The following is a 17,261-nucleotide window of genomic DNA, read 5'->3' on the forward strand; positions in this document are numbered from 1 at the left end:
CCTGGGCACATCCCAAATGCAGAGAGTAAAGGGGCATCACAGGGCTACCAGGCCTTCACAAGCCAGGCTGAGACCTTTTGTCCTGTCCCTGGGCCACCTGCCCCAAACAGCCCTGGCTGGGTCCCTTCACAATCACCAGAGGATTCCTGCCTTTCAGGATCCATGCTGCCCCTCCAAGGTGCCTTTCTGCAGCTGGAACAGGAGGCCGGGAGCAAGCTTTCCCAGCCCGAGCCCATGCGGAAGGGCATCAGGACTGCAGGCAGGGCTGGGCTGTGTGTTGTGCCAGGCCCTGGACACAGGCTCCTGCTGCAGTAGGCGCACTCCCTCCGCAGAGGAAGGTAGGCGGTGAACTGCCTGTCAGGCCCTTCCCTGAGGAGGAGCCCTTGCAGACCCTCTCGGTCTTTCGGTCTTTATCTGCTACGAGCCCTCCCCAGCTTCACAGGGGCAGTACAGTTCCTGCTGGCTGACCACTGGGCCTGGGCAAGGTAAGGCTGCCCTCATGTTCCTCTTCTTCAAGGTTAGGAGCTGCCCAGCTCCTGTCTGGCTCCGGCCTGCATCCCAGTCTCAACAAGAGACTGAATCAGGCACCCCAGCTGAGGCTGGGCAGACACAGCCCAGGGCAGGATCCCGGGAGGGCAGGCCACCCTGGCATAGTCCTCAGCGGCAGCCCTCCCACCCTGGGGGTTCTGGCCTCCCGCTTACCTCCACACCCACCCAGGTACCCTGGGCCATGCCAGAGAAACACACTCATTTCATCTTTTATTTTTCTTACAAAAGGCCTTCATATCATTGTTTGTCTTACAAAAACCAAAGTCCTTGTCTCTGAGTTTGAAAAACATTTTCCCAGAATAAGTGGGAAAGAATCTCTTATAAATATATTTTTAAAAACCAAAGCAAAACATGTTCCTAAGCGTCTGTCTTTCCAGTTTCTTTTGTTCCTTTGCTCCTTGGGGCCGAGGCTGGGCCACATGCCCCATCCCCAGCCTTTCTCTCCCTCTGCTGTCTTTCTGGGGGCTTCCTTCACTGGCCCCCAGGATCTCCTGGGAGGGGGGCCTGGCAGCCCTGGGCCTGTGTTACCAGCACACGGCAGGGCCCGCCCCACCCTTCCCCAGGGAAGGTGCACGTTGCAGAGAACCGGGCAGATGCCGTCCTCGTAGGCACTCAGGCATAGCGCCACCTTAGAGGTGGTCACCTGCGTCCCAGGATCTCACAGATGAGGAGACTGAGGGGCAGGATCTTGCTGTGGTCACACAGCCCTCACCTTGATGTGTCCTCTTTGTAGGGATCCGAGAACTTCCTTGGTCTGGCAGCAGGAGGGTGCTGGCGGGTCCAGCAGGGCTGAGAGCCTGGCCTGGCAGCCTGTCACTTCCGGGCTTAGATGTAGGGCTTAGTGGGGAGGGGCCCCTGGGGGCTGGCCCCCGGGTAGCCCATGAGAGGCACCTCACACTCTGGCCCACTGGGTGGAGCTTCCCCACCGCCCTCAGTCGCCTTGGGGCCTGGCTCCAAGGGGGCCTTCACCCCCTCCAGCTCCAGGGGCCCAGTCCCTGGCCCCACCTGTCCTTTGCCGTGAGTGGCAGCCGCTGCCGTCCGTCCCCGCCGCACACAGTAGACTGCCCCCACGGCAGCCAGTGCGGCCAGGAGCACTGCAGCCAGGGCGGGAGCGATGAGGAGCGGCAGGTTGCCCTCCCGGGCCTGGGTGACAGGGGCATGGTTGGAGCGGACGGCTGGGGGTGTGCGGGCCTCCCCACAGGCCTCTTCGCCCTCGGGCACCCGCCCGGCCCCCAGAAGCCTGACGCAGATGGAGTAGGTGGCGTTGGGTCGCAGCTGGGTGACTGTGTACTCAGCAAGCGAAGCAGGCAGCCGCAGCGTCACCGGCCGCTTGTCGGGGCCTGACAGGTTTCGGTAAGTGAGGCGGAGGCTCCTGAGCTGCGCGGTGCTTCCCTGCAGGTAGCGCTGCAGCCCCACGCGCAGGGAGGTGGGGCTCGCTGGCTCGATGCCAAGGGGCAGGGGCTGCGGCGGCTCCGGCGTGGCCGGGGCGGGGCTGGGCTGGGGCCCCTGCCTCACCCGGCTCTCGCAGTAGAGGCCCGTGAAGAGCTCAGGGCACAGGCACTCCAGGTGGCCGTGCACTCCCAGGTGACAGGTGCCCCCGTTGAGGCAGATGGACGCTGGGCAGTCCTGGGGCCTCGGGGGAGCTCCCAGAGTGGGTGGGGCGGCAGGCGGCAGGCTGGGGGCCTCCGTGGCAGGCTGCGTGGGGCTGAGCCAGGTGGGAGCTGGACTGGAAGGTGAGAGAGTGGGCCCCCAAGCCATGGGCTTTGTGGTGGGTGCCGTGGCTGTGGTGGTGGTGGCTGGGCAGCCAAAGTCAGCATATTCAAGGTCTAGGAGCAGCCGGCCAGCGTTCTTGGGTGGGAAGTGGCAGCGTGTCTCCTCCGGGCTGGCCAGTGCCACGCGGCTCTCCCGCACCCAAGGGCCAAACCAGCTCAGGGGACACACGCAGTTGAAGGGGTTGCGGGCGGCTGCCAGGAGCCGCAGGCGGGGGAAGAGGGTAGAGAGCTCGTGTGGGAGCGCCTGCAGGCTCAGGTTGCTCAGGTCCAGCTCTTGCAGGGCCACCAGGCCGGCCAGGCTCTCGGGCCGCAGCTGGGCAATGCGGGTGTTACCGGCCAGCCGCAGGCGCGTCAGCCCCCGGAGGCCCCGGATGGCCGGCGGGACTCGCTCCAGCTGGTTGTCGGACACATCCAGGTCGTGGAGGTTGCGTAAGCGGCCAAAGAGCCCCTCGTCCAGCCGCCGCAGTCCCAGGCCGGCCAGCCTCAGTGCCTCCACGTTGGCAGTGTCCAAGGTGCCAGGCTCCAGGGCCGGGAGGCTGTTGTGACTGAGGTCGAGCAGCAGCAGGCGCGGCAGGTGCAGCGGGGGCAGGGCCCGCAGCTCGTTGTCCTGTAGCTTGAGCTCCAGGAGGCTGTCTAGTGTGTCAAAGGCTCCGGGCTGGATGTGGCGGATGCGGTTCTTGCCCAGGTAGAGGCGCTCTAGGCGCCGCAGGCCGCGGAAGGTCTCGTTAGTGATCTCGCGCAGCCTGTTGGCAGTCAGGTCCAGGTTGCTGAGGTTGGCGAGTGGTTGGAAGACCCCGCCGGGCAGGCTGGCGAGCTGGTTCTGTGACAGGTCTAGGAGCTGCAGCCCTGGCAGGCTGGCAAAGCTGCCTGCATCGAGTGTCGTGATGCCGTTCTCGAAGACGTAAAGGCTTGCCGTGTCAGGGGGCACGTCCCGGGGCACTGTTGTTCCCTGGCGGGCGGCACAGAAGACCGTCTGCGGCTGGTTGCACTGGCAGCCTGTCGGGCAGCACTGCACTCTGGGGACTGGGGCCAGCAGCAGCAGCAGCAGTGGCGGCAGCACTGGGGGCAGAGGGATTCTGGGGTACATCTTCTGGGTCCTGGGAGCAGAGAAGTGGTAGAGACAGGAGACCATGAGTCAGGGACCCAGGGGACAGCCACGCCAGGAAGGACCAAGAAGGGAATTCCCAGCCCCCTTCGTCACTCCCTGCCCCCAAATCTGACAGCACACAGTAGTTATGAGTCAGGTCCCCAGTGCCCCGGCCTCATTCCTGCCCCGGCCCCATCAGTCTCTCACTGAGTGACTTTTAGCAGTCACATGACTTCGTTAGGCTATCAGTTGCTACTTCCTGCGCTGTCACCAGGGTTTAGTGGGCTGATGTGTGCACAGGGAGGCTGGCCCCCAAACACTCAGTGATCATGAAAATCCCCTTCTCCTTAACCCCAGCCCTCTTGCCTCTGTGGCTCAGGGAGAACACGTGGTCAGAAAGCATCAGGCTCTGTGCCCTCCCTGCAGTTCCAGCCCCACCCCTCCTCCCCCCCTCGCCTCTGCTGAGGTGGACAGGCCAGGAGGGAGCGTGGTGGGTCCTAGAGCGGCAGCCCCTCCCCACAGCGTCTGGGAGAGAAGGGGCGGGCAGCCAGCGCGTAAGCAGAGAAGCTGACTGCCCCGCGCCGCTGGCCCCTGCCGCCACGCTCTGTGTCCTCCAAGTGAGAGAGACTGTGTCGGGAAGACTTCACACGGAAACTATGGGATCGGTGTTTTTCCACTTATGAAGTCAGACCTGCCCCATATGGGAGCTGAGGGCCCGCCAGGACGTGGCCAGGGTGGGGGACGCTCCTAGGGGAGGGGGCAGAGGAGGGCCTAAGCCCTTGGCAGGTGTCCCCTGGTCTTCAGATCTCTCATCTCTGAGGTGTGATGACAGATCTAGAGGTGTGGGTCCTGGCCTCCCCAGACTGACCCGGGGCAGGTGGAGGGACACTGGTTGCGGGGTGGCCCCAGAAGCAGGGCTGGGCCTAGAAACATTCTGCAGATTGGTTTGTCTGCTGTTTCTTGGGGTGTGCTCTGGCCAGAGCACTGAGAATGAGGAGCGGCAGGCAGCTCTTCCCCTTGTTGGCACACTGAGCATTTATGGTCCCCTCGCGTGGCACCCCCAGCAGCCACAGCAGGTGGAAACTATTCTCATTGCTCCCAGATGGCAGGAGAGAGGGAGGCTCCAGGAGGTGCAGTGATTTGCCGTCCCACTGCCGGGAAATCTGAGCCGGAGCCCAGGTCCTTAACCATGTCCAGGTGCAGCTAGGCCTGCAGTCCGTGATGGTCCTGCCCTCCTGATGTGGGGCCCAGTCCTGCCCGGGGTGGGGTGGGGGGGGTGCTCCCTCTGCTGTTCTGGGCCCCAGCTCGTAGTTGGAACTGCTCAAGACAGAATGGGGCCACAGCACGGGCCCCCCTTCACTCAGGCTCCTGTGAGGAGCCCAGGGGCCACCCAAGCAGCAGTCCCCACTCTCTGGGCCCCTAGAGTCCCTGAGAGGCCAGCACTCCTCCCCTCCAGGCGCCTTCTGCTCACACAAGGGCCTTTTGTGCTGGGCCTCAGCCTCCCCTTCCCCCATGCCTGCCAGCCATCAGGCCATGGCAGGTAATGTGCCCCCCACCCCAATCCAGCCTGTGTTCTGCCCCGCTGCCCTCCGTTGGGCTCCTCCCCCAGGAACATGGGCTCCAGCAATGTGAGGCAGAAGAGGGGGGGCAGATGGTCCCAGGACAGACTAGACAAGTCACTGGGGAGACCAGCTCTAGGTAAAGGCCTGCTACCCAGGTTGGGCCCGCCCAGGCCCGGCCTGCCTGCAGGGTCCCCTGTGCCAGGGAAGAGGGGCCATCGGCCTCTGCCCCCCTAGTTAACACCGATGACCACCTTTCACAGGCCAGCCAGGGAGGCCTTCCTCGACCTCCAGCTGGTGCCCCTTCCCTGGCTGTCTAAGGTCCTGGCTGTACCATTCCCACCCCGAGGGGAGACCCTGCCTGCTCCCGTGTGTCCCAGAGCATGCCTAGCTCACCTTTGCCAAGTGAGTGCTGGGGCAGGGCCTTGTGCTGAACCTCAGATGACGCTGGGACCAGAACCTGGAAGGCTTTGTGCCCCTGCTGGCCCTGCCGGCACCGTCCTGAGGGGGCTGCGTGCACCGCACCCAGCCTCCTCCCCGGAGTGGACCCGTTCCACCCTCACTGACTCAGAAGGCAGTGGGTGTGGCCTGGCCTCCAGATGTGGGCTGTGTGCGACCCCCACCCCCCACATCCACGTGTGGGGTGAGCCGCTTCCCCCTGAATCAGCCCTCCCCGTGGGGCCGGCAGGGTCAGGAAGGGAGCAGCCAGGCTCCAGGATGGGAGGGGACCCTACACGTGGCCACCCCTGTGGCTTCAGCTCCCTCTGGGTTTTGTATAAGGTCGTAGTTGAGAGCTCATGCTCCAGTCAGGCAACCTGGGCCAGGGGCATCCCAGCCATGAGGCCATAGACTGCGTTTTTCTCTCAGAGCCTCTGTTTCTCCGCTGTCTGCCCAGGCGTTTCAGGCAGCATCTCCTACGACTGGAATCGCTTAAACACAGAGCAGCCGGGCGTGGCCCCTGGGGGCCTGGGGTGCATGCTGGAGGTTGTTCCCCAGTCTACACAGAGGAGGCATCAGCCTGGGCTCTGGGCTTCCCTCCAGAGTCTGTTGGCCCTTTAATCAATAAAGTCATCACGGGGGAGGGAGGCAGAGACGCTTGCTGTAGGTCCGTCTAGCCATAGAGCGGCAATCTGGCCGAGTTGGTGGGGAGCAGGGGCTGGGTCACAAGAGCAATTGGCATCTTGGGCTGGGAAGACCCCAGCAGGCAGCAGCTAGGATGTAGAGCCCTGCTCCACCTGCCCAGTGAGGAGTCAGCATGGGGGCTTTGGGAAATGGGAAGGTGGGTGCTGGCGGCTCTGGGGGCTCCGCCGTGGGCTGTCCTGGCACCAAGAGGAGACCACAGAGTCCCCAGAAGGGACCCAGAAGGTGAAGACTGACCATGGAGGGGGTGGGCAGTAGAGCTACAGGAGATAGAGACCTGAGTGTAGGCCCAAGTTCAGCCCCTAAGTAGCTTCCCAAGTCCCTGTTCACTTCTGGGCCTCATTTTCACCCCAGCCCTGCCTCACCCTCTGGAGTTGTTCTGAGCACCCAGAGTTGTAGTTGTGTGTTGTTCTGTTTGTTTTTAAATGGGGAAGTTCTTTTAACAAGTTCTGGGAGTGATTCTGCCTGTCTGGGCTCGTTCTGGTGTGTGTGTGCTTTGGGGGTGGGGTCTCTCATGGGAGGTCACGGCTTTCCTGGCCATTACAATTCCTGCAGCTCTGAAGGACCAGGGGCCTGGGCTTTGATATCTGATCTGCTGACCCAAGGCAGGGAGGTAGGACCTTTCCCTCTGCAGAGGGTGAGGGGAGACTTTTGGAGGCAGCCCTGAGGCTTTGGGGGGTGGGGTGGGAGGAGGGCAAAGGGTCCAGGTCTCTTCTCTTAAACCTGGACTCTGCAGACTTGCCTTGACCTGGCCCCACCGTGGTGTGATGGGAAGAGGCAGGAAACAGAGGCCCAGGCTCTTGCTGCTGGCCTTGCTGCCCTCCAGGGGACAGTTGCTGGGATGGGGCTTTAAGGTCCCACTGTCCGCAGTCCCAGGCTGGCTGTATGAGAGCCTGGCCATGGCCCTTTACTTCCCTTCCCATCTGTGAAGGCGGGGAGTTGGGAGGGGTCCTGGTTATAGCGCCTCATTGTCAGGGCTGTTTGGTTTGTTCTTGGAGCGCATGCTAAGTGCTCAGTAAACATTTGTTACTGAAGGTGTTACCCATAAAACCTGAGCCCTGCCTTCTGCACATACAGGGTGAGGATGCCATGGTGTGAGGGGGGTTTTGTGCCACTTTCAGCACAGACAGGAGGTCCCTTGGGTCCAGGGGAGGCTTCCATGCAGAGGCTGCCCTCTGTCCTCCACCCTTGGGTGTGGGAGAGTAGGAATTGGAGAAAGCCGACTGATGAGAGGGGTGTATTTAGTTCTGGCAGTGGGTGAGGGAATGAGCTGACCTTTGGCCAGCCCCCCTTCAGCCTATGACCTGGAGGTGGGGAAAGGGAGCAGAGGGAGGAGCTCTCAAGGGGATCCTGGTGCCCCCACCCACCTGTGAGTGTAGGGGACACCTGGAGGCACCCACTCACACACAGGCACTGGGTCAGGCAGGGACTGGTGAGTGGGTGGAACCCAGGCATTTGTGTGACCACATCAGACCTTAGGCTGCTCATCTCACTGCTCCTGGGGAAGGCCACAAGGCTGGTGAGGGAATAGGGTTGGACAGATGAACAGATGAGGCCAGCACAGCCCCTTCCTGTGCCAGACACTGCAGAGTGGGCGCAGGGGTCAGGTGCTGCAGGTCTGACCCTGAGACCCTGAGACTCTGGGCCTCTGGCTCCCAGTGCTTCCCCCACCCCCCCCGCCCCAGGCTAAGTACTGCTGGCCAGGCCTGGCAGCAGCCCAGCCCAGGAGTCTGCCAACCCCCCAGGCAGGCGGGGACCATGCCGGCGGCCAGGACGGCTGGCTCCGGTTTCGCTGACGTGTCTGAGGAGGCTCAGAGCCTAGGCTGGGTCCGCCTATCTCCCCATCCCTGGGGCACAGCAAAGCCGAGAGGTCAGAATCTCTGTCCTCGGCCCTCAGGGGAAGGGGCTGAGGTGGGGCTGGGGGCCTTAGTCAGACCCTGTGATGAAGCTGGGAGTCCGTACTAGTCTCCGCCTCTCTGCCTTACTCTGTGTACCTCCCCAGCCAGCTCTGCTCATTCTACAGATGAGGCCCAGACACCACTTCATGACCCCATCCAGTTTCCTTCCCTTTCTGGGTTTCTGTTTCCCACCTATAACCCAGAGGTTTCTCAACCCCAGCTGCACATGAGCATCATCTGGGAAGCTTTGGAAAGTTCCTGATGCCCTCTGCCACCACCACTACCACCCCTCCCCTAACCTGGGGCAATTAAATGAGAACTTCTGGGATAAGGCCCCAGCAGAGTTGTGTAGGAGAGGCTCCTTGGGTGAGTCGCCCCTACAGACATTGGGGCGCAGAAGGTTGCAAAGGGGGACAGTCTGGGTGTCAGTCTTCTCTCCCTGTCTGGGGAGGGGTGTGGATCCCCAACAAATGTGGCAGGTGTGGCTGGCTGGCAGCGCTAGAAGAGCAGGAGCTGGGCCCTCCTCCCCACTGCCCCCACTCCTCCAGGGCAGGAGCTGCCTGGCCCCAAGTGGCTGCCTTCTTTGGCACCATGGATGACTTGGCAGCTACCAGACCTGTCAGCCCAGGGCTGGAAGACCAGTGACTAAAGCCATTCTGCTCAAGTGGGCCCTCAGGGCAGCGAGATATGTCATTTCAGTCAGGAGAGGTGCCACTCTGTTGGGAGAGGACACCTGCTGCCCCAGAAGCTATTTGGTGGCTGCAGCCCAACTAGAAATGGGCCAGTCCAGATGCTACCATCCGCACACGCAGGTGTGATGCCACGGGGGCTGGGCCCAGTCAGATGCAGGGCTGCCTTGCTGCCCTGTCCCCACCCAGGGCCAAGCATTCATCAAGGAAGGCCCTAACCCTGCAATTAACCCTGAATTTGCCAGAGGAAGACCTTAGTCACCAAGGGAGGTCACCAGCCCAAGCCAGCTGGGCCCAGGTTGTCTGGGGCCTGGGCAGGGACTGAGAAGTAAGTGGCCCTAGAGGGGTCTTGCCCTTCTCATTTGCTGTGCCCAGGGTACTCAGTTTCCCTGTGGCAGAAATGGCCTTTTCTGGGGTCCACGAGTGGCTCAGGGGAGCCACAACCCGGTCCCCTGTGCCTGGGTCTCTCAATTCTTACTGCTGCCCGTCCAGGCCCAGGGCCAGTAGGGGCCCCAGTGACTGCCCCAGCCCCAGCCCCTTCTCAATGCAAGCCAGTTCTCTCCTCCCTCTTTAATTAAATCTCTCAGGCAGCCGCGGAGGAATGTCAGAGCCTTATTGCATTCCCCTGGAGGAGACTGGTTGGGGGACCATCCCCAACCTGGAGAACTGGCCCCTTGCCTGCCTCTACCCTCCAAAACCAAGGTGGCTCAAGGAAGCCTGCTTCAGCCTCCTCATACCCAGAGAGGCTGGAATGAGGAAAAGTGGGGGAGGCTCGAGGGCCTGGCCGGCCAGGCGGACCAGCCAGCTGAGGGAAAGCAATCCGGCTGACTCTGGAATGTGGAAACCGATAAAAGGAAGAAGGCTGAGCCCCTGTCCGCCTGTGGTGCACTCAGACTCCCGCAGCACCCTTGCCCGCCCCCAAACACAGCCCTGTTCAGTCACGCGCGCGCAGACACATGCCCACGCCAGACACACGCCCATTGGGCTGTGCTCTGACACACACACACACGCGCGCGCGCACACACACACACCCTCCCCCTTCTCCAAGAAATCTTGCAAATTCCACAGCAGTGAGGGGAGCTGGTTTTCTTGGCAGTGCAGAGCCTTGGGCTCCCTGGCTCAGGGAGGGACTCTTAAGGGGAGCTGAGGGGGGCTTATAGGAGGGGTCACTAACCGGGTTAGGTGGCACTGGTGCCCTTTCCAAGAGCTCAGGGCCTGCCAATGGTCAGGGATGCTTCTGTGGGACAGACTCACCCTAGCCTTCTCTCTGGTCCCCAAGGGGGCTGGCTGGCTGGCCTGCTGAGGTGGGAGCTGCCTCCTGGGCCCACCTGAGACACCATTTTCCTTTTCCCAGGAGCTACCCAGCTCAGGGATGGGGTTCACTTATAAGACCCCATGGGGACTCAACTATCTTTACGTGGGACTTGTTCCAGCCCCCCCCCCCCAAGGCATTAGTAGGGGTGTCAGGAATGGGAGTCAAGAGACTGTGGACCCGTCTCCTGCCCAGGGCATCTCCATGCCTGCCGGAGGAGGCTTCCTAAGGAGAGCACGGGTCTGGCTTTTTGTGTTCAATCCCTCCTCCCCCATTTCCAGAGTGTGGAGAAAGCAAATGCCCTGGGACAGCAACCCCCCACTGACCCCATCTGACCCTCTGGACCCACAGGTCCCAGGGTAGCTGTTTCAGTCTGCAACTGGGGGAGGTGGGGACAGGCAGTGCCCAGGCCCCCAGCCTGGCACATGTGTGCTCATCCCCCCTCCCTGGGCCAGATAATGGTCTGGAGGGAATCCAGCTGGGCTGCTCATTACCAGAGCCCTCTTCCTGCCTCTGACACTCTGTTTACAGAAGCTCTGGGGGCTGAGTCCCCTGGGAGAAGACAGCCAGCCCAGGGGACTGCTCTCCCATCCCCCCCCCCCCCCCCGCCTGCTTTATCCCTTTTGGGCCTTGCCAACAGCTGGGCCCATGCTGGACTTCGCTACCCTCTGAGTCAGTTCTAATGGACCGCACTTGGAGGGCACCCACCTAGCTACCCTTCTATGCTCCCAACACTCAAAGTCCAGCTGACTGGGAAGGAGCCTTTAAATTTTAGTACAGTTACCCAGCCCCAGAAGCTTTAGGCCTGGAGAAGAGGGCTCTGCGTCCTGGTGCCTCTTCCAGAACCTCACTTGCCCTTGCCAAAAGGCAAGAGGGGGGGACACTGGGACCCTCAGAGCCATTTCCTCCTTCCCACCTTTCAGACTCCACCCCTGGGCCCCAGCAGGAGAGGCAGTCAGTGACCCTGGTGTGGTAATCTTTAACGAATGGGGGCAAGGCAGAATGGTTGGCACCAATTGCCTGGCCTGCCAGTGACCACAGGGGACCTCAGCAGCCCTCAGGCCCCAGAGCTGCCAGCCCAGGGACACAAAGGACTAAGCTGGCTCCAGGCCATTGGGTTCATAGCCCAAGCAGAGCCCTGTCCATGGCAGAGGCAGAGACAGAACACCCTAATATCTGGAAAATGAAGGGCCCGAGCCAGCCAAGGTCTGTCCCTCGTGCCCCATGGGGCGTCAAATACCTCGTAGCCACCCCCGACTCCTCCTCAGGGTTGCATGCCTATTGGCCCCCTGCTCTGCCCTGGGTGACAAGGGTCCTCAATACCCAGGCGGCCGATCTGCCCAGATCTGCACAGGGGCACGGAGGGCTCCAGGCCCAGAACCAGAGTGTCCCACTCCAGGACGTAAAAGTAACCCAAGACTATGGCTTGGCTATCCCCTCAAAGGGGTTTGATTCATAAAACTGGTCATGCCGGAGGGCCCAGCCGTGGGAGGAGGAAGCGAGGGAGGGGGTGTTTATTTTGTCTGCTCGCAGCCCTGCCGGCTACTGGCCCGTGAGCCTGGTGTGCGCGCGCGGGTGCGCGCGCGGCCGTGGGGTTGTCCGGGACTACAGGAGGAGGGGTCGACTCGGGCGCGGGCAGGGGGTGCACGGGGCCCGCCCGCCCTGCGCCCGGGTGATCGTGCGGGGCTGGGGTCCAGGTGTCGGTCCTCAGTGCGTGTGCGCGCGATAGGGGGGGTTCGCGCGCGTGATCGGCGCATTGCACAGCCCGCCCCCTAGCGACCCCCCGTCTCCGCCCGCAGCGCCCCAGCCCGGCAGACACTCACCGGGCGGCGGCGGCAGCGGGAGCCGGGCGGGGTGGGCCGGCCGGCCTGGAAGCGTCCTTGGTTCCAGGGTCCCGAGGCAGCAGCGTCGGAGTCTCCCCGCCCGGGGTTTGGGCTGCGGAGTCGGCTGGCTAGGAGGCGGGTCGCTCTTTAAGGGCCGGGGGCGGGGCCGCTCCCCATGGGGCGGGGCGAGGCGGGGCCGACAGAGACCCGCCTCCTCTCTCCGCTGAAGGGGTCGTTCCGCTGGGCAACCTAATACTCCACCTCCTGACCGAGGGAATCAGGAGTCCCGCGCTCCAGTCTGGTCTGCCACTAGTTCGCCATACAACCCTGGGCGGGCCCCTGTTTTTCGTGTGAAAAAAGAAGAGAATATCAAGGCCAAGAGTCCCAAACCTGGATGCCTGTGACACAACAGGCAGGTGATATAAGAGTAATACAAACTTGAGGAGCTGACCCCAGAGTTTGTGGGGACCTGGAGAGGCCGGAGTGGGTGGGTGAGGGTTGGTGTAAGGGCTCAACCCCTATGACCTGCCCCAGTCTGTGAGAGTTGCAGGTTTTTCAAGAGAAACTGGGAATCTGTTTTTTGGTTTTTTTCTTTTTTTTTTTTTTTTTGAGGTGAAATCTGTCAATGTGTTATTGTTGGTAGCTAATCCCAATTTCAAAAACTTTTGGGCAGGCCACAGAGAGCCCTCTGAGAGCCTCTTAAATACAGTCTCTAATGCCAAATCTGAGTTTGGGGGTGCTTTTAGCCATGAGGGCTTTCAGGGAGGTGAGCATCCCTGGACCACATTCTCCACATTTTAGATGAAGGGACTGAGACACAGGAAGGGAAGTGACCGTCTGCCCAAGGCCCCACTTTTACCATTGTGCTGGACGGGGTGGGATGAACTGGGAGCTTGGGCCTCACACTCAGTGAGTGGGGCCTGGGTGCAGCTGATGGTGGCCCTTGACAGGCAGGAGGGGTGGGTGCCAGGGACTGGACTAGTCCAGAAAAACTCCCTGCCTTGGAGTATTCCAGGAAAATTCTCTGCCCTCTTGCTCCATGTTTGTGGTCAGAATCATGCCTCAGAGCCTTTGAGGACCAGCTCAGCTGCCAGCTTCCAGAACGCCTTGGGGTACCCACCATCCCCTCCAGCCTGGCCTGTATTGCATGCTTGTCTTGGTATGGAGATGTGGGGCATGACTTGTGAACCTCTGCTCCTGGGCCAGTGCTGGATCTCTGGTGTGTTTCATTTGGCTCGTTTGGGACTTTTTAAAACTTTGAAGCCATTGCCAACATTGAAAAATCCGGTGGTTTCGCATCAAAACGGGACTTCCCAGCTTGCCCTGCAGTAGGAACTCTGGGCCAGGGCCGAGGAGTAGCTGCCCCCTCTGATGGAAGCCGAGGCTCACTGGCCACCCCTGTCCCCACAACTCCCAGGTGTCTTCCACCAGGAGCACTCCACCCGCTCACATTCCTGAAGCATTTGAGTTTGCAGTGGGTACTGTGTGGCTTCAGTGAGATGGCCCTGTGTTCCCTAGAGCCCTCAGGAGGGTCCACAGATGCCCCTGGGGGGTGGTGCTGCAACCTAACCCTCCCTAAGGAACAGGACTTTGTGACAGGCCCCCAAGCTTCTCACCTCCCTGTCTGGTTGTTGCTGATGGAGAGAGCCCACACACCTGCCTAAAGGGTGCATCCCTTACCCCAGTGCTGGGCCTGGGCTTACACATGCCATGCTACTACTCACGCAGAGGTTCACAGGCAGCTTCCAGGAGACCCCCTCCCCAGTTTTTCCATTCTCCCCTCATATGGCATCAAGGTACCCCTCCCCTTGCCCCGCTTAGAACCTGGTTCTAAGGGAGTGTGGGGCTAGGCTTGGCCCAAGGGGGTCTCGGCTGCCCAGCCTGGGTGACACAGGAAGATCCAGGAGATCTGGACTACTTTGGACCAGTGGTGATGCCAGGATATCTAGGTTGGTGGGTCTGAAGGGGAGAGATGCGCTGCCAGGGAGAGCCGGAGAACTCTTAAAGCAGCTTTTCCTGGCAGGCAGTACTTCCTGTGCTAATTGCAGGAATATTAGGAAAGCTGATGAGATTATTAGGCACCAACCTCTCCCTCATGTGACCTGGTATCTGCATCTTCTGGGACTTGGGCCTGGAAGTAGGGGCCCACTCTAGGCTGTAGACCTTCTATGACTTTGGGTCTGGGGCAGACCCCTGGACCTGGGCCAGAGCCCTTTCCAGTGGCCAGCCCAGATGCCAGCCCTGCCCCATACCGTGACAGCGGGAGAGGTGCCAGCTCTTACCACCTTTGGTGGCCCTCTGCCAGGCCGGAACTATGTTCTGCATTCCAGACCCAGACCTGGCTTGGATCTCTTCACAAGGCCAGGGGTCAGGCCCGTGCCAGCTGTTGGCCAACCCTTGGGGCTGGGTGCCATGACCCCATTTCCTGCCCTGTGCCCGTGGATGGCTCTGCCTGAGGCAAGGAAGACTGGCCTGACCTGTTGGGGGAGCCAGCCCTGCCCTCCTTGACTTCCTGCCCCCGCGCCCCCCAGCACCTGAGTCAGTGGGCCGGCCGTTGGGGCTGACGGGGTGAGGGTGCAGGGAGGCCAGATGGAGCATCTCGAGGAGATCGGTGTGGAGCACGGATGAGCCGTCTGTGCCACTCACAGGCCCGTTCCCCAGTTCCTGCTAAGGTGACAGGGGCAGGGTGCCTGCTCTCTGACGGTGCCTGGAGCCCATCATTCTCATTTCTGCCCTCTCCTGTCCATCTCCACGTGGTGGTCTCTGTCCTGTCCCCCTTCGCTTGAGACATGCCATCAGCTTCTTGTTGCTTGTCCATTGGAGGGAGGCAAGATTCCCCTCCTCAGGTGGGGATTCCCCTCCTTAGGCCGCGTTCTGTCTGGCCCCAACTCACCCCATCTTGAGGCTCAGCCCCTCACCATCACTGCCCAAGCCATCAGCCACATCGTCCTTTGCCCTGTTCCTCACACCATGAAGACCGTGCATCTGCCTACCACACCTGCAGGGCCTTTGCACATGCTGCTCTTTCTACTTGGAACCCTCCCCGCTTGGTTGATTCCTCCTTACCCTTTGGGGCATAAGGAACACCCCCCTCCCCTGTGGCCAGGGTCTGGTATCCCGGCTCCCTGCTGGCTGTCCTCAGGGAACTTTGCCTTCACGTGTTTTGTGTGTTGGGGGGGAGAGGGAGCTGCATCTGCCTCTCAGGCCAAGCTGTGAGCTACTTGAGGACAGAGGTGGGGTCTTTTGCACTCACTTCTGGTCACACCTGCAGGCTGAGCCAAGGGCTGGGCATGGATAATTTGACAAGGGAATGAATGGGAATGGATGAGTGAGTGAATGAATGAAAGTCTTGTTGGGGCTGCTGAAGGGACTTGCTTCCATCCCCACTGGAGCCAGCATCAGCATGGAGGGCCATCCTAGGTCACACACCCACCTTGTCCCCCTGCCCACCTGCTCCCCCACAGAGAAGGCAATAGACCAGGTCAAGAAAGACAGTTCTGAGCCCAGCTCACCCTACCGGCTCAAGGTAATTAGAGCCCTTGTTACTCACAGGTGGCCAGCCCAAAGCACTCCAGGAAGCCGTGGAGACACCCACGGCCCCACCCAGTTTCCCAGCCCACTCTGTGGCTCCCAGCAGGGTGGGGAGGGGGGGTGGGCAGCTGGCCAGAAGGGGACAGACGGGTGGGGTGGGGGAGCTTTGTTGCCTGGGTGAGGGTTGGATGCAGCTGCCACAGCTGGTGACCTCTGACCACTGGAACCGTGATGAGGAAGGGGCTCTGTCTGAGGGTGAGTGGCAGCATTGGAGTGAGAGTCCAGGCCTTCGGGTCCAGGGACATGAAACTAAAACCAAGAGAAGAAACAAATGGATGAAGGCACCTGTCAGAGTTCTCTTGGACAGTGACAGCCCATTGGCCACAAAGTGGCAGGGACGCTGGGGTGTATATTCCCAGCCACTGCCCCCCCCCACGCAGAGCCCCACCTCAGGAACAGAGTGGGGACAGCAGGGATGCACTGTGGTGAAGGAGGCCCTGCTCCCAGCCCCTGGCTTAGGCTTGGGCACAGGGGCTCGAAGTCATGCCAAGGGAGGTTCTGAGTCTCTAAGATGTCATCAGGAGCCTGGGATAACTGAGGAGGTGGCCCCCAAACCTTTGCGCAGGCCTGGTGCGCTCAGGCCAACTGCACTGGGCAGGGTGTAGGTAGTCCCCGGTTCTAGCACGCCTACTCCTCTTCCCTGGGAACTCTGGCCTGATGCCCAGGTTGGCCAAGGTGGGACCAGAGACAGAACGTATGTGGTGAGCCAGGGATGGAGCTTGGGACTGAGGTGTGGAAAGAGGGGCCTGCTCCCTTATGCCCAGGGTCCATACAAGTCCTGGGATGAAAAGGGTGGGCAGATGGAGGGTGGGCAGGGCAGGAAGGTCTCGGACATGGGGATGTGCTTGGCCTGTAGTCAGCACAAGGAGAGAAGAGTAGCCGGGACAGGCTATATGCAGCTAGAGGGACCGTCTCAATCCTAGCCAGTGGGGTGTGTGGCCTGAGCCCCTGTCTGGGGTCATGAGGCCACCCCCCCCCCCAGCCGCCCCTCAGGCACAGTGGCTGGCCACATCCTGCCTACCAGCCCTCTCTCTTAGGTCTCTGATGCCCCTCCTGGACCCAGACACCGGGCTCCTGGTCCTGGCAGGAAAGGTAAGTGAGAAGCTGGAGTGCCCACCCACATCAGCCCCCAGGGTGGCCAGGCCAGGCCCCAACCTTCGACCTAGCTGGCCTGCTGGGAGATAGCAGGATGCCCTCCACCTCTGCCAGGCTGAGTGGCCTTCAGGTTGGCGTGACCGTAATTCCCAAGAATGTCAGCTTTGTGGACAAGGCCAACAATCAAGCAGTGTTAGCTCACAGCGGGCGTTCTGTAAGCCCCGAAGCCGCCCTGTTCTTACTCTGTGTGCAGTGAAGTCTACCGAGGAACTCAGCCCAGAGCGCGGGGGTGGGAGCCGGTGTCTGATCTGGAGCACATGCGAGGCCACCAGGGCGCGGGTGGCGAGTGGCGCTCAGTCTGGGCTCCTTTCAGGGTGATAGTCAGTTGTATTGCTACGAGGTGACCCCGCAGCAGCCAGCGCTGAGCCCAGGTAAGCCCTGTTCCCTCCTCCCCGTCCCCCTGCCTTCCCTCCCCTACCTCCCTGACTCTCTTCCCATGCTCCCCACCCCTGCATCTCCCCACCTGTCTTCCCATGCTGTCCCCCACAGTGATGCAGTGCCTCCTTGAGAGTGTGCTGAGGGGCGCGGCTCTTGTGCCCCGGCGGGCGCTGGCTGTCATGGGCTGTGAAGTGCTCCGTGTCCTGCAGCTGAGCGACACAGCCATCGTGCCTATCAGCTACCACGTGCCTCGCAAGGTGAGGGGGACCTGGGTGAGGGGCTGGGAAGGTCTAGGGGGCCTAGACCTG

At 61.5% G+C, this 17,261-nt stretch overlaps 2 protein-coding genes across 3 annotated transcripts in view; one reads left to right on the forward strand and one right to left on the reverse strand.

Moving 5' to 3' along the window:
- The window catches only part of LOC122471728 (coronin-7), a 57,126-nt gene that overhangs the window by 32,557 nt on the left and 7,308 nt on the right, over positions 1–17,261 (forward strand). Inside the window, exons 10-12 of the mRNA XM_043560688.1 lie at positions 16,458–16,512; positions 16,889–16,946; positions 17,065–17,210. Coding sequence (XP_043416623.1) covers positions 16,458–16,512; positions 16,889–16,946; positions 17,065–17,210 — 259 coding nt within the window. The remainder of the gene's footprint in view (positions 1–16,457; positions 16,513–16,888; positions 16,947–17,064; positions 17,211–17,261) is intronic.
- Positions 747–11,971, reverse strand: VASN (vasorin). Of its 2 annotated transcripts, none has more exons than XM_043560689.1 (2): positions 11,830–11,971; positions 747–3,418 (listed from the first exon to the last, which is right to left on the reverse strand). In XM_043560689.1, exon 2 carries the CDS (start codon positions 3,406–3,408, stop codon positions 1,375–1,377), a length of 2,034 nt encoding a protein of 677 aa, XP_043416624.1. In that variant the 5' UTR covers positions 3,409–3,418; positions 11,830–11,971; the 3' UTR covers positions 747–1,374. The 2 variants fall into 2 exon arrangements, with proteins under 2 accessions (XP_043416624.1, XP_043416625.1); XM_043560690.1 differs by lacking the exon at positions 11,830–11,971 and adding an exon at positions 5,364–6,746.

Source organism: Prionailurus bengalensis, chromosome E3 (genome assembly GCF_016509475.1).
Source record: "Prionailurus bengalensis isolate Pbe53 chromosome E3, Fcat_Pben_1.1_paternal_pri, whole genome shotgun sequence".
In the NCBI taxonomy this organism is placed as follows: Eukaryota; Metazoa; Chordata; class Mammalia; order Carnivora; family Felidae; genus Prionailurus; species Prionailurus bengalensis.

Excerpts from the sequence above, each read along its gene's own strand:
- VASN (XM_043560689.1), bottom strand. The coding sequence starts at position 3,408 with ATGTACCCCAGAATCCCTCTGCCCCCAGTGCTGCCGCCACTGCTGCTG.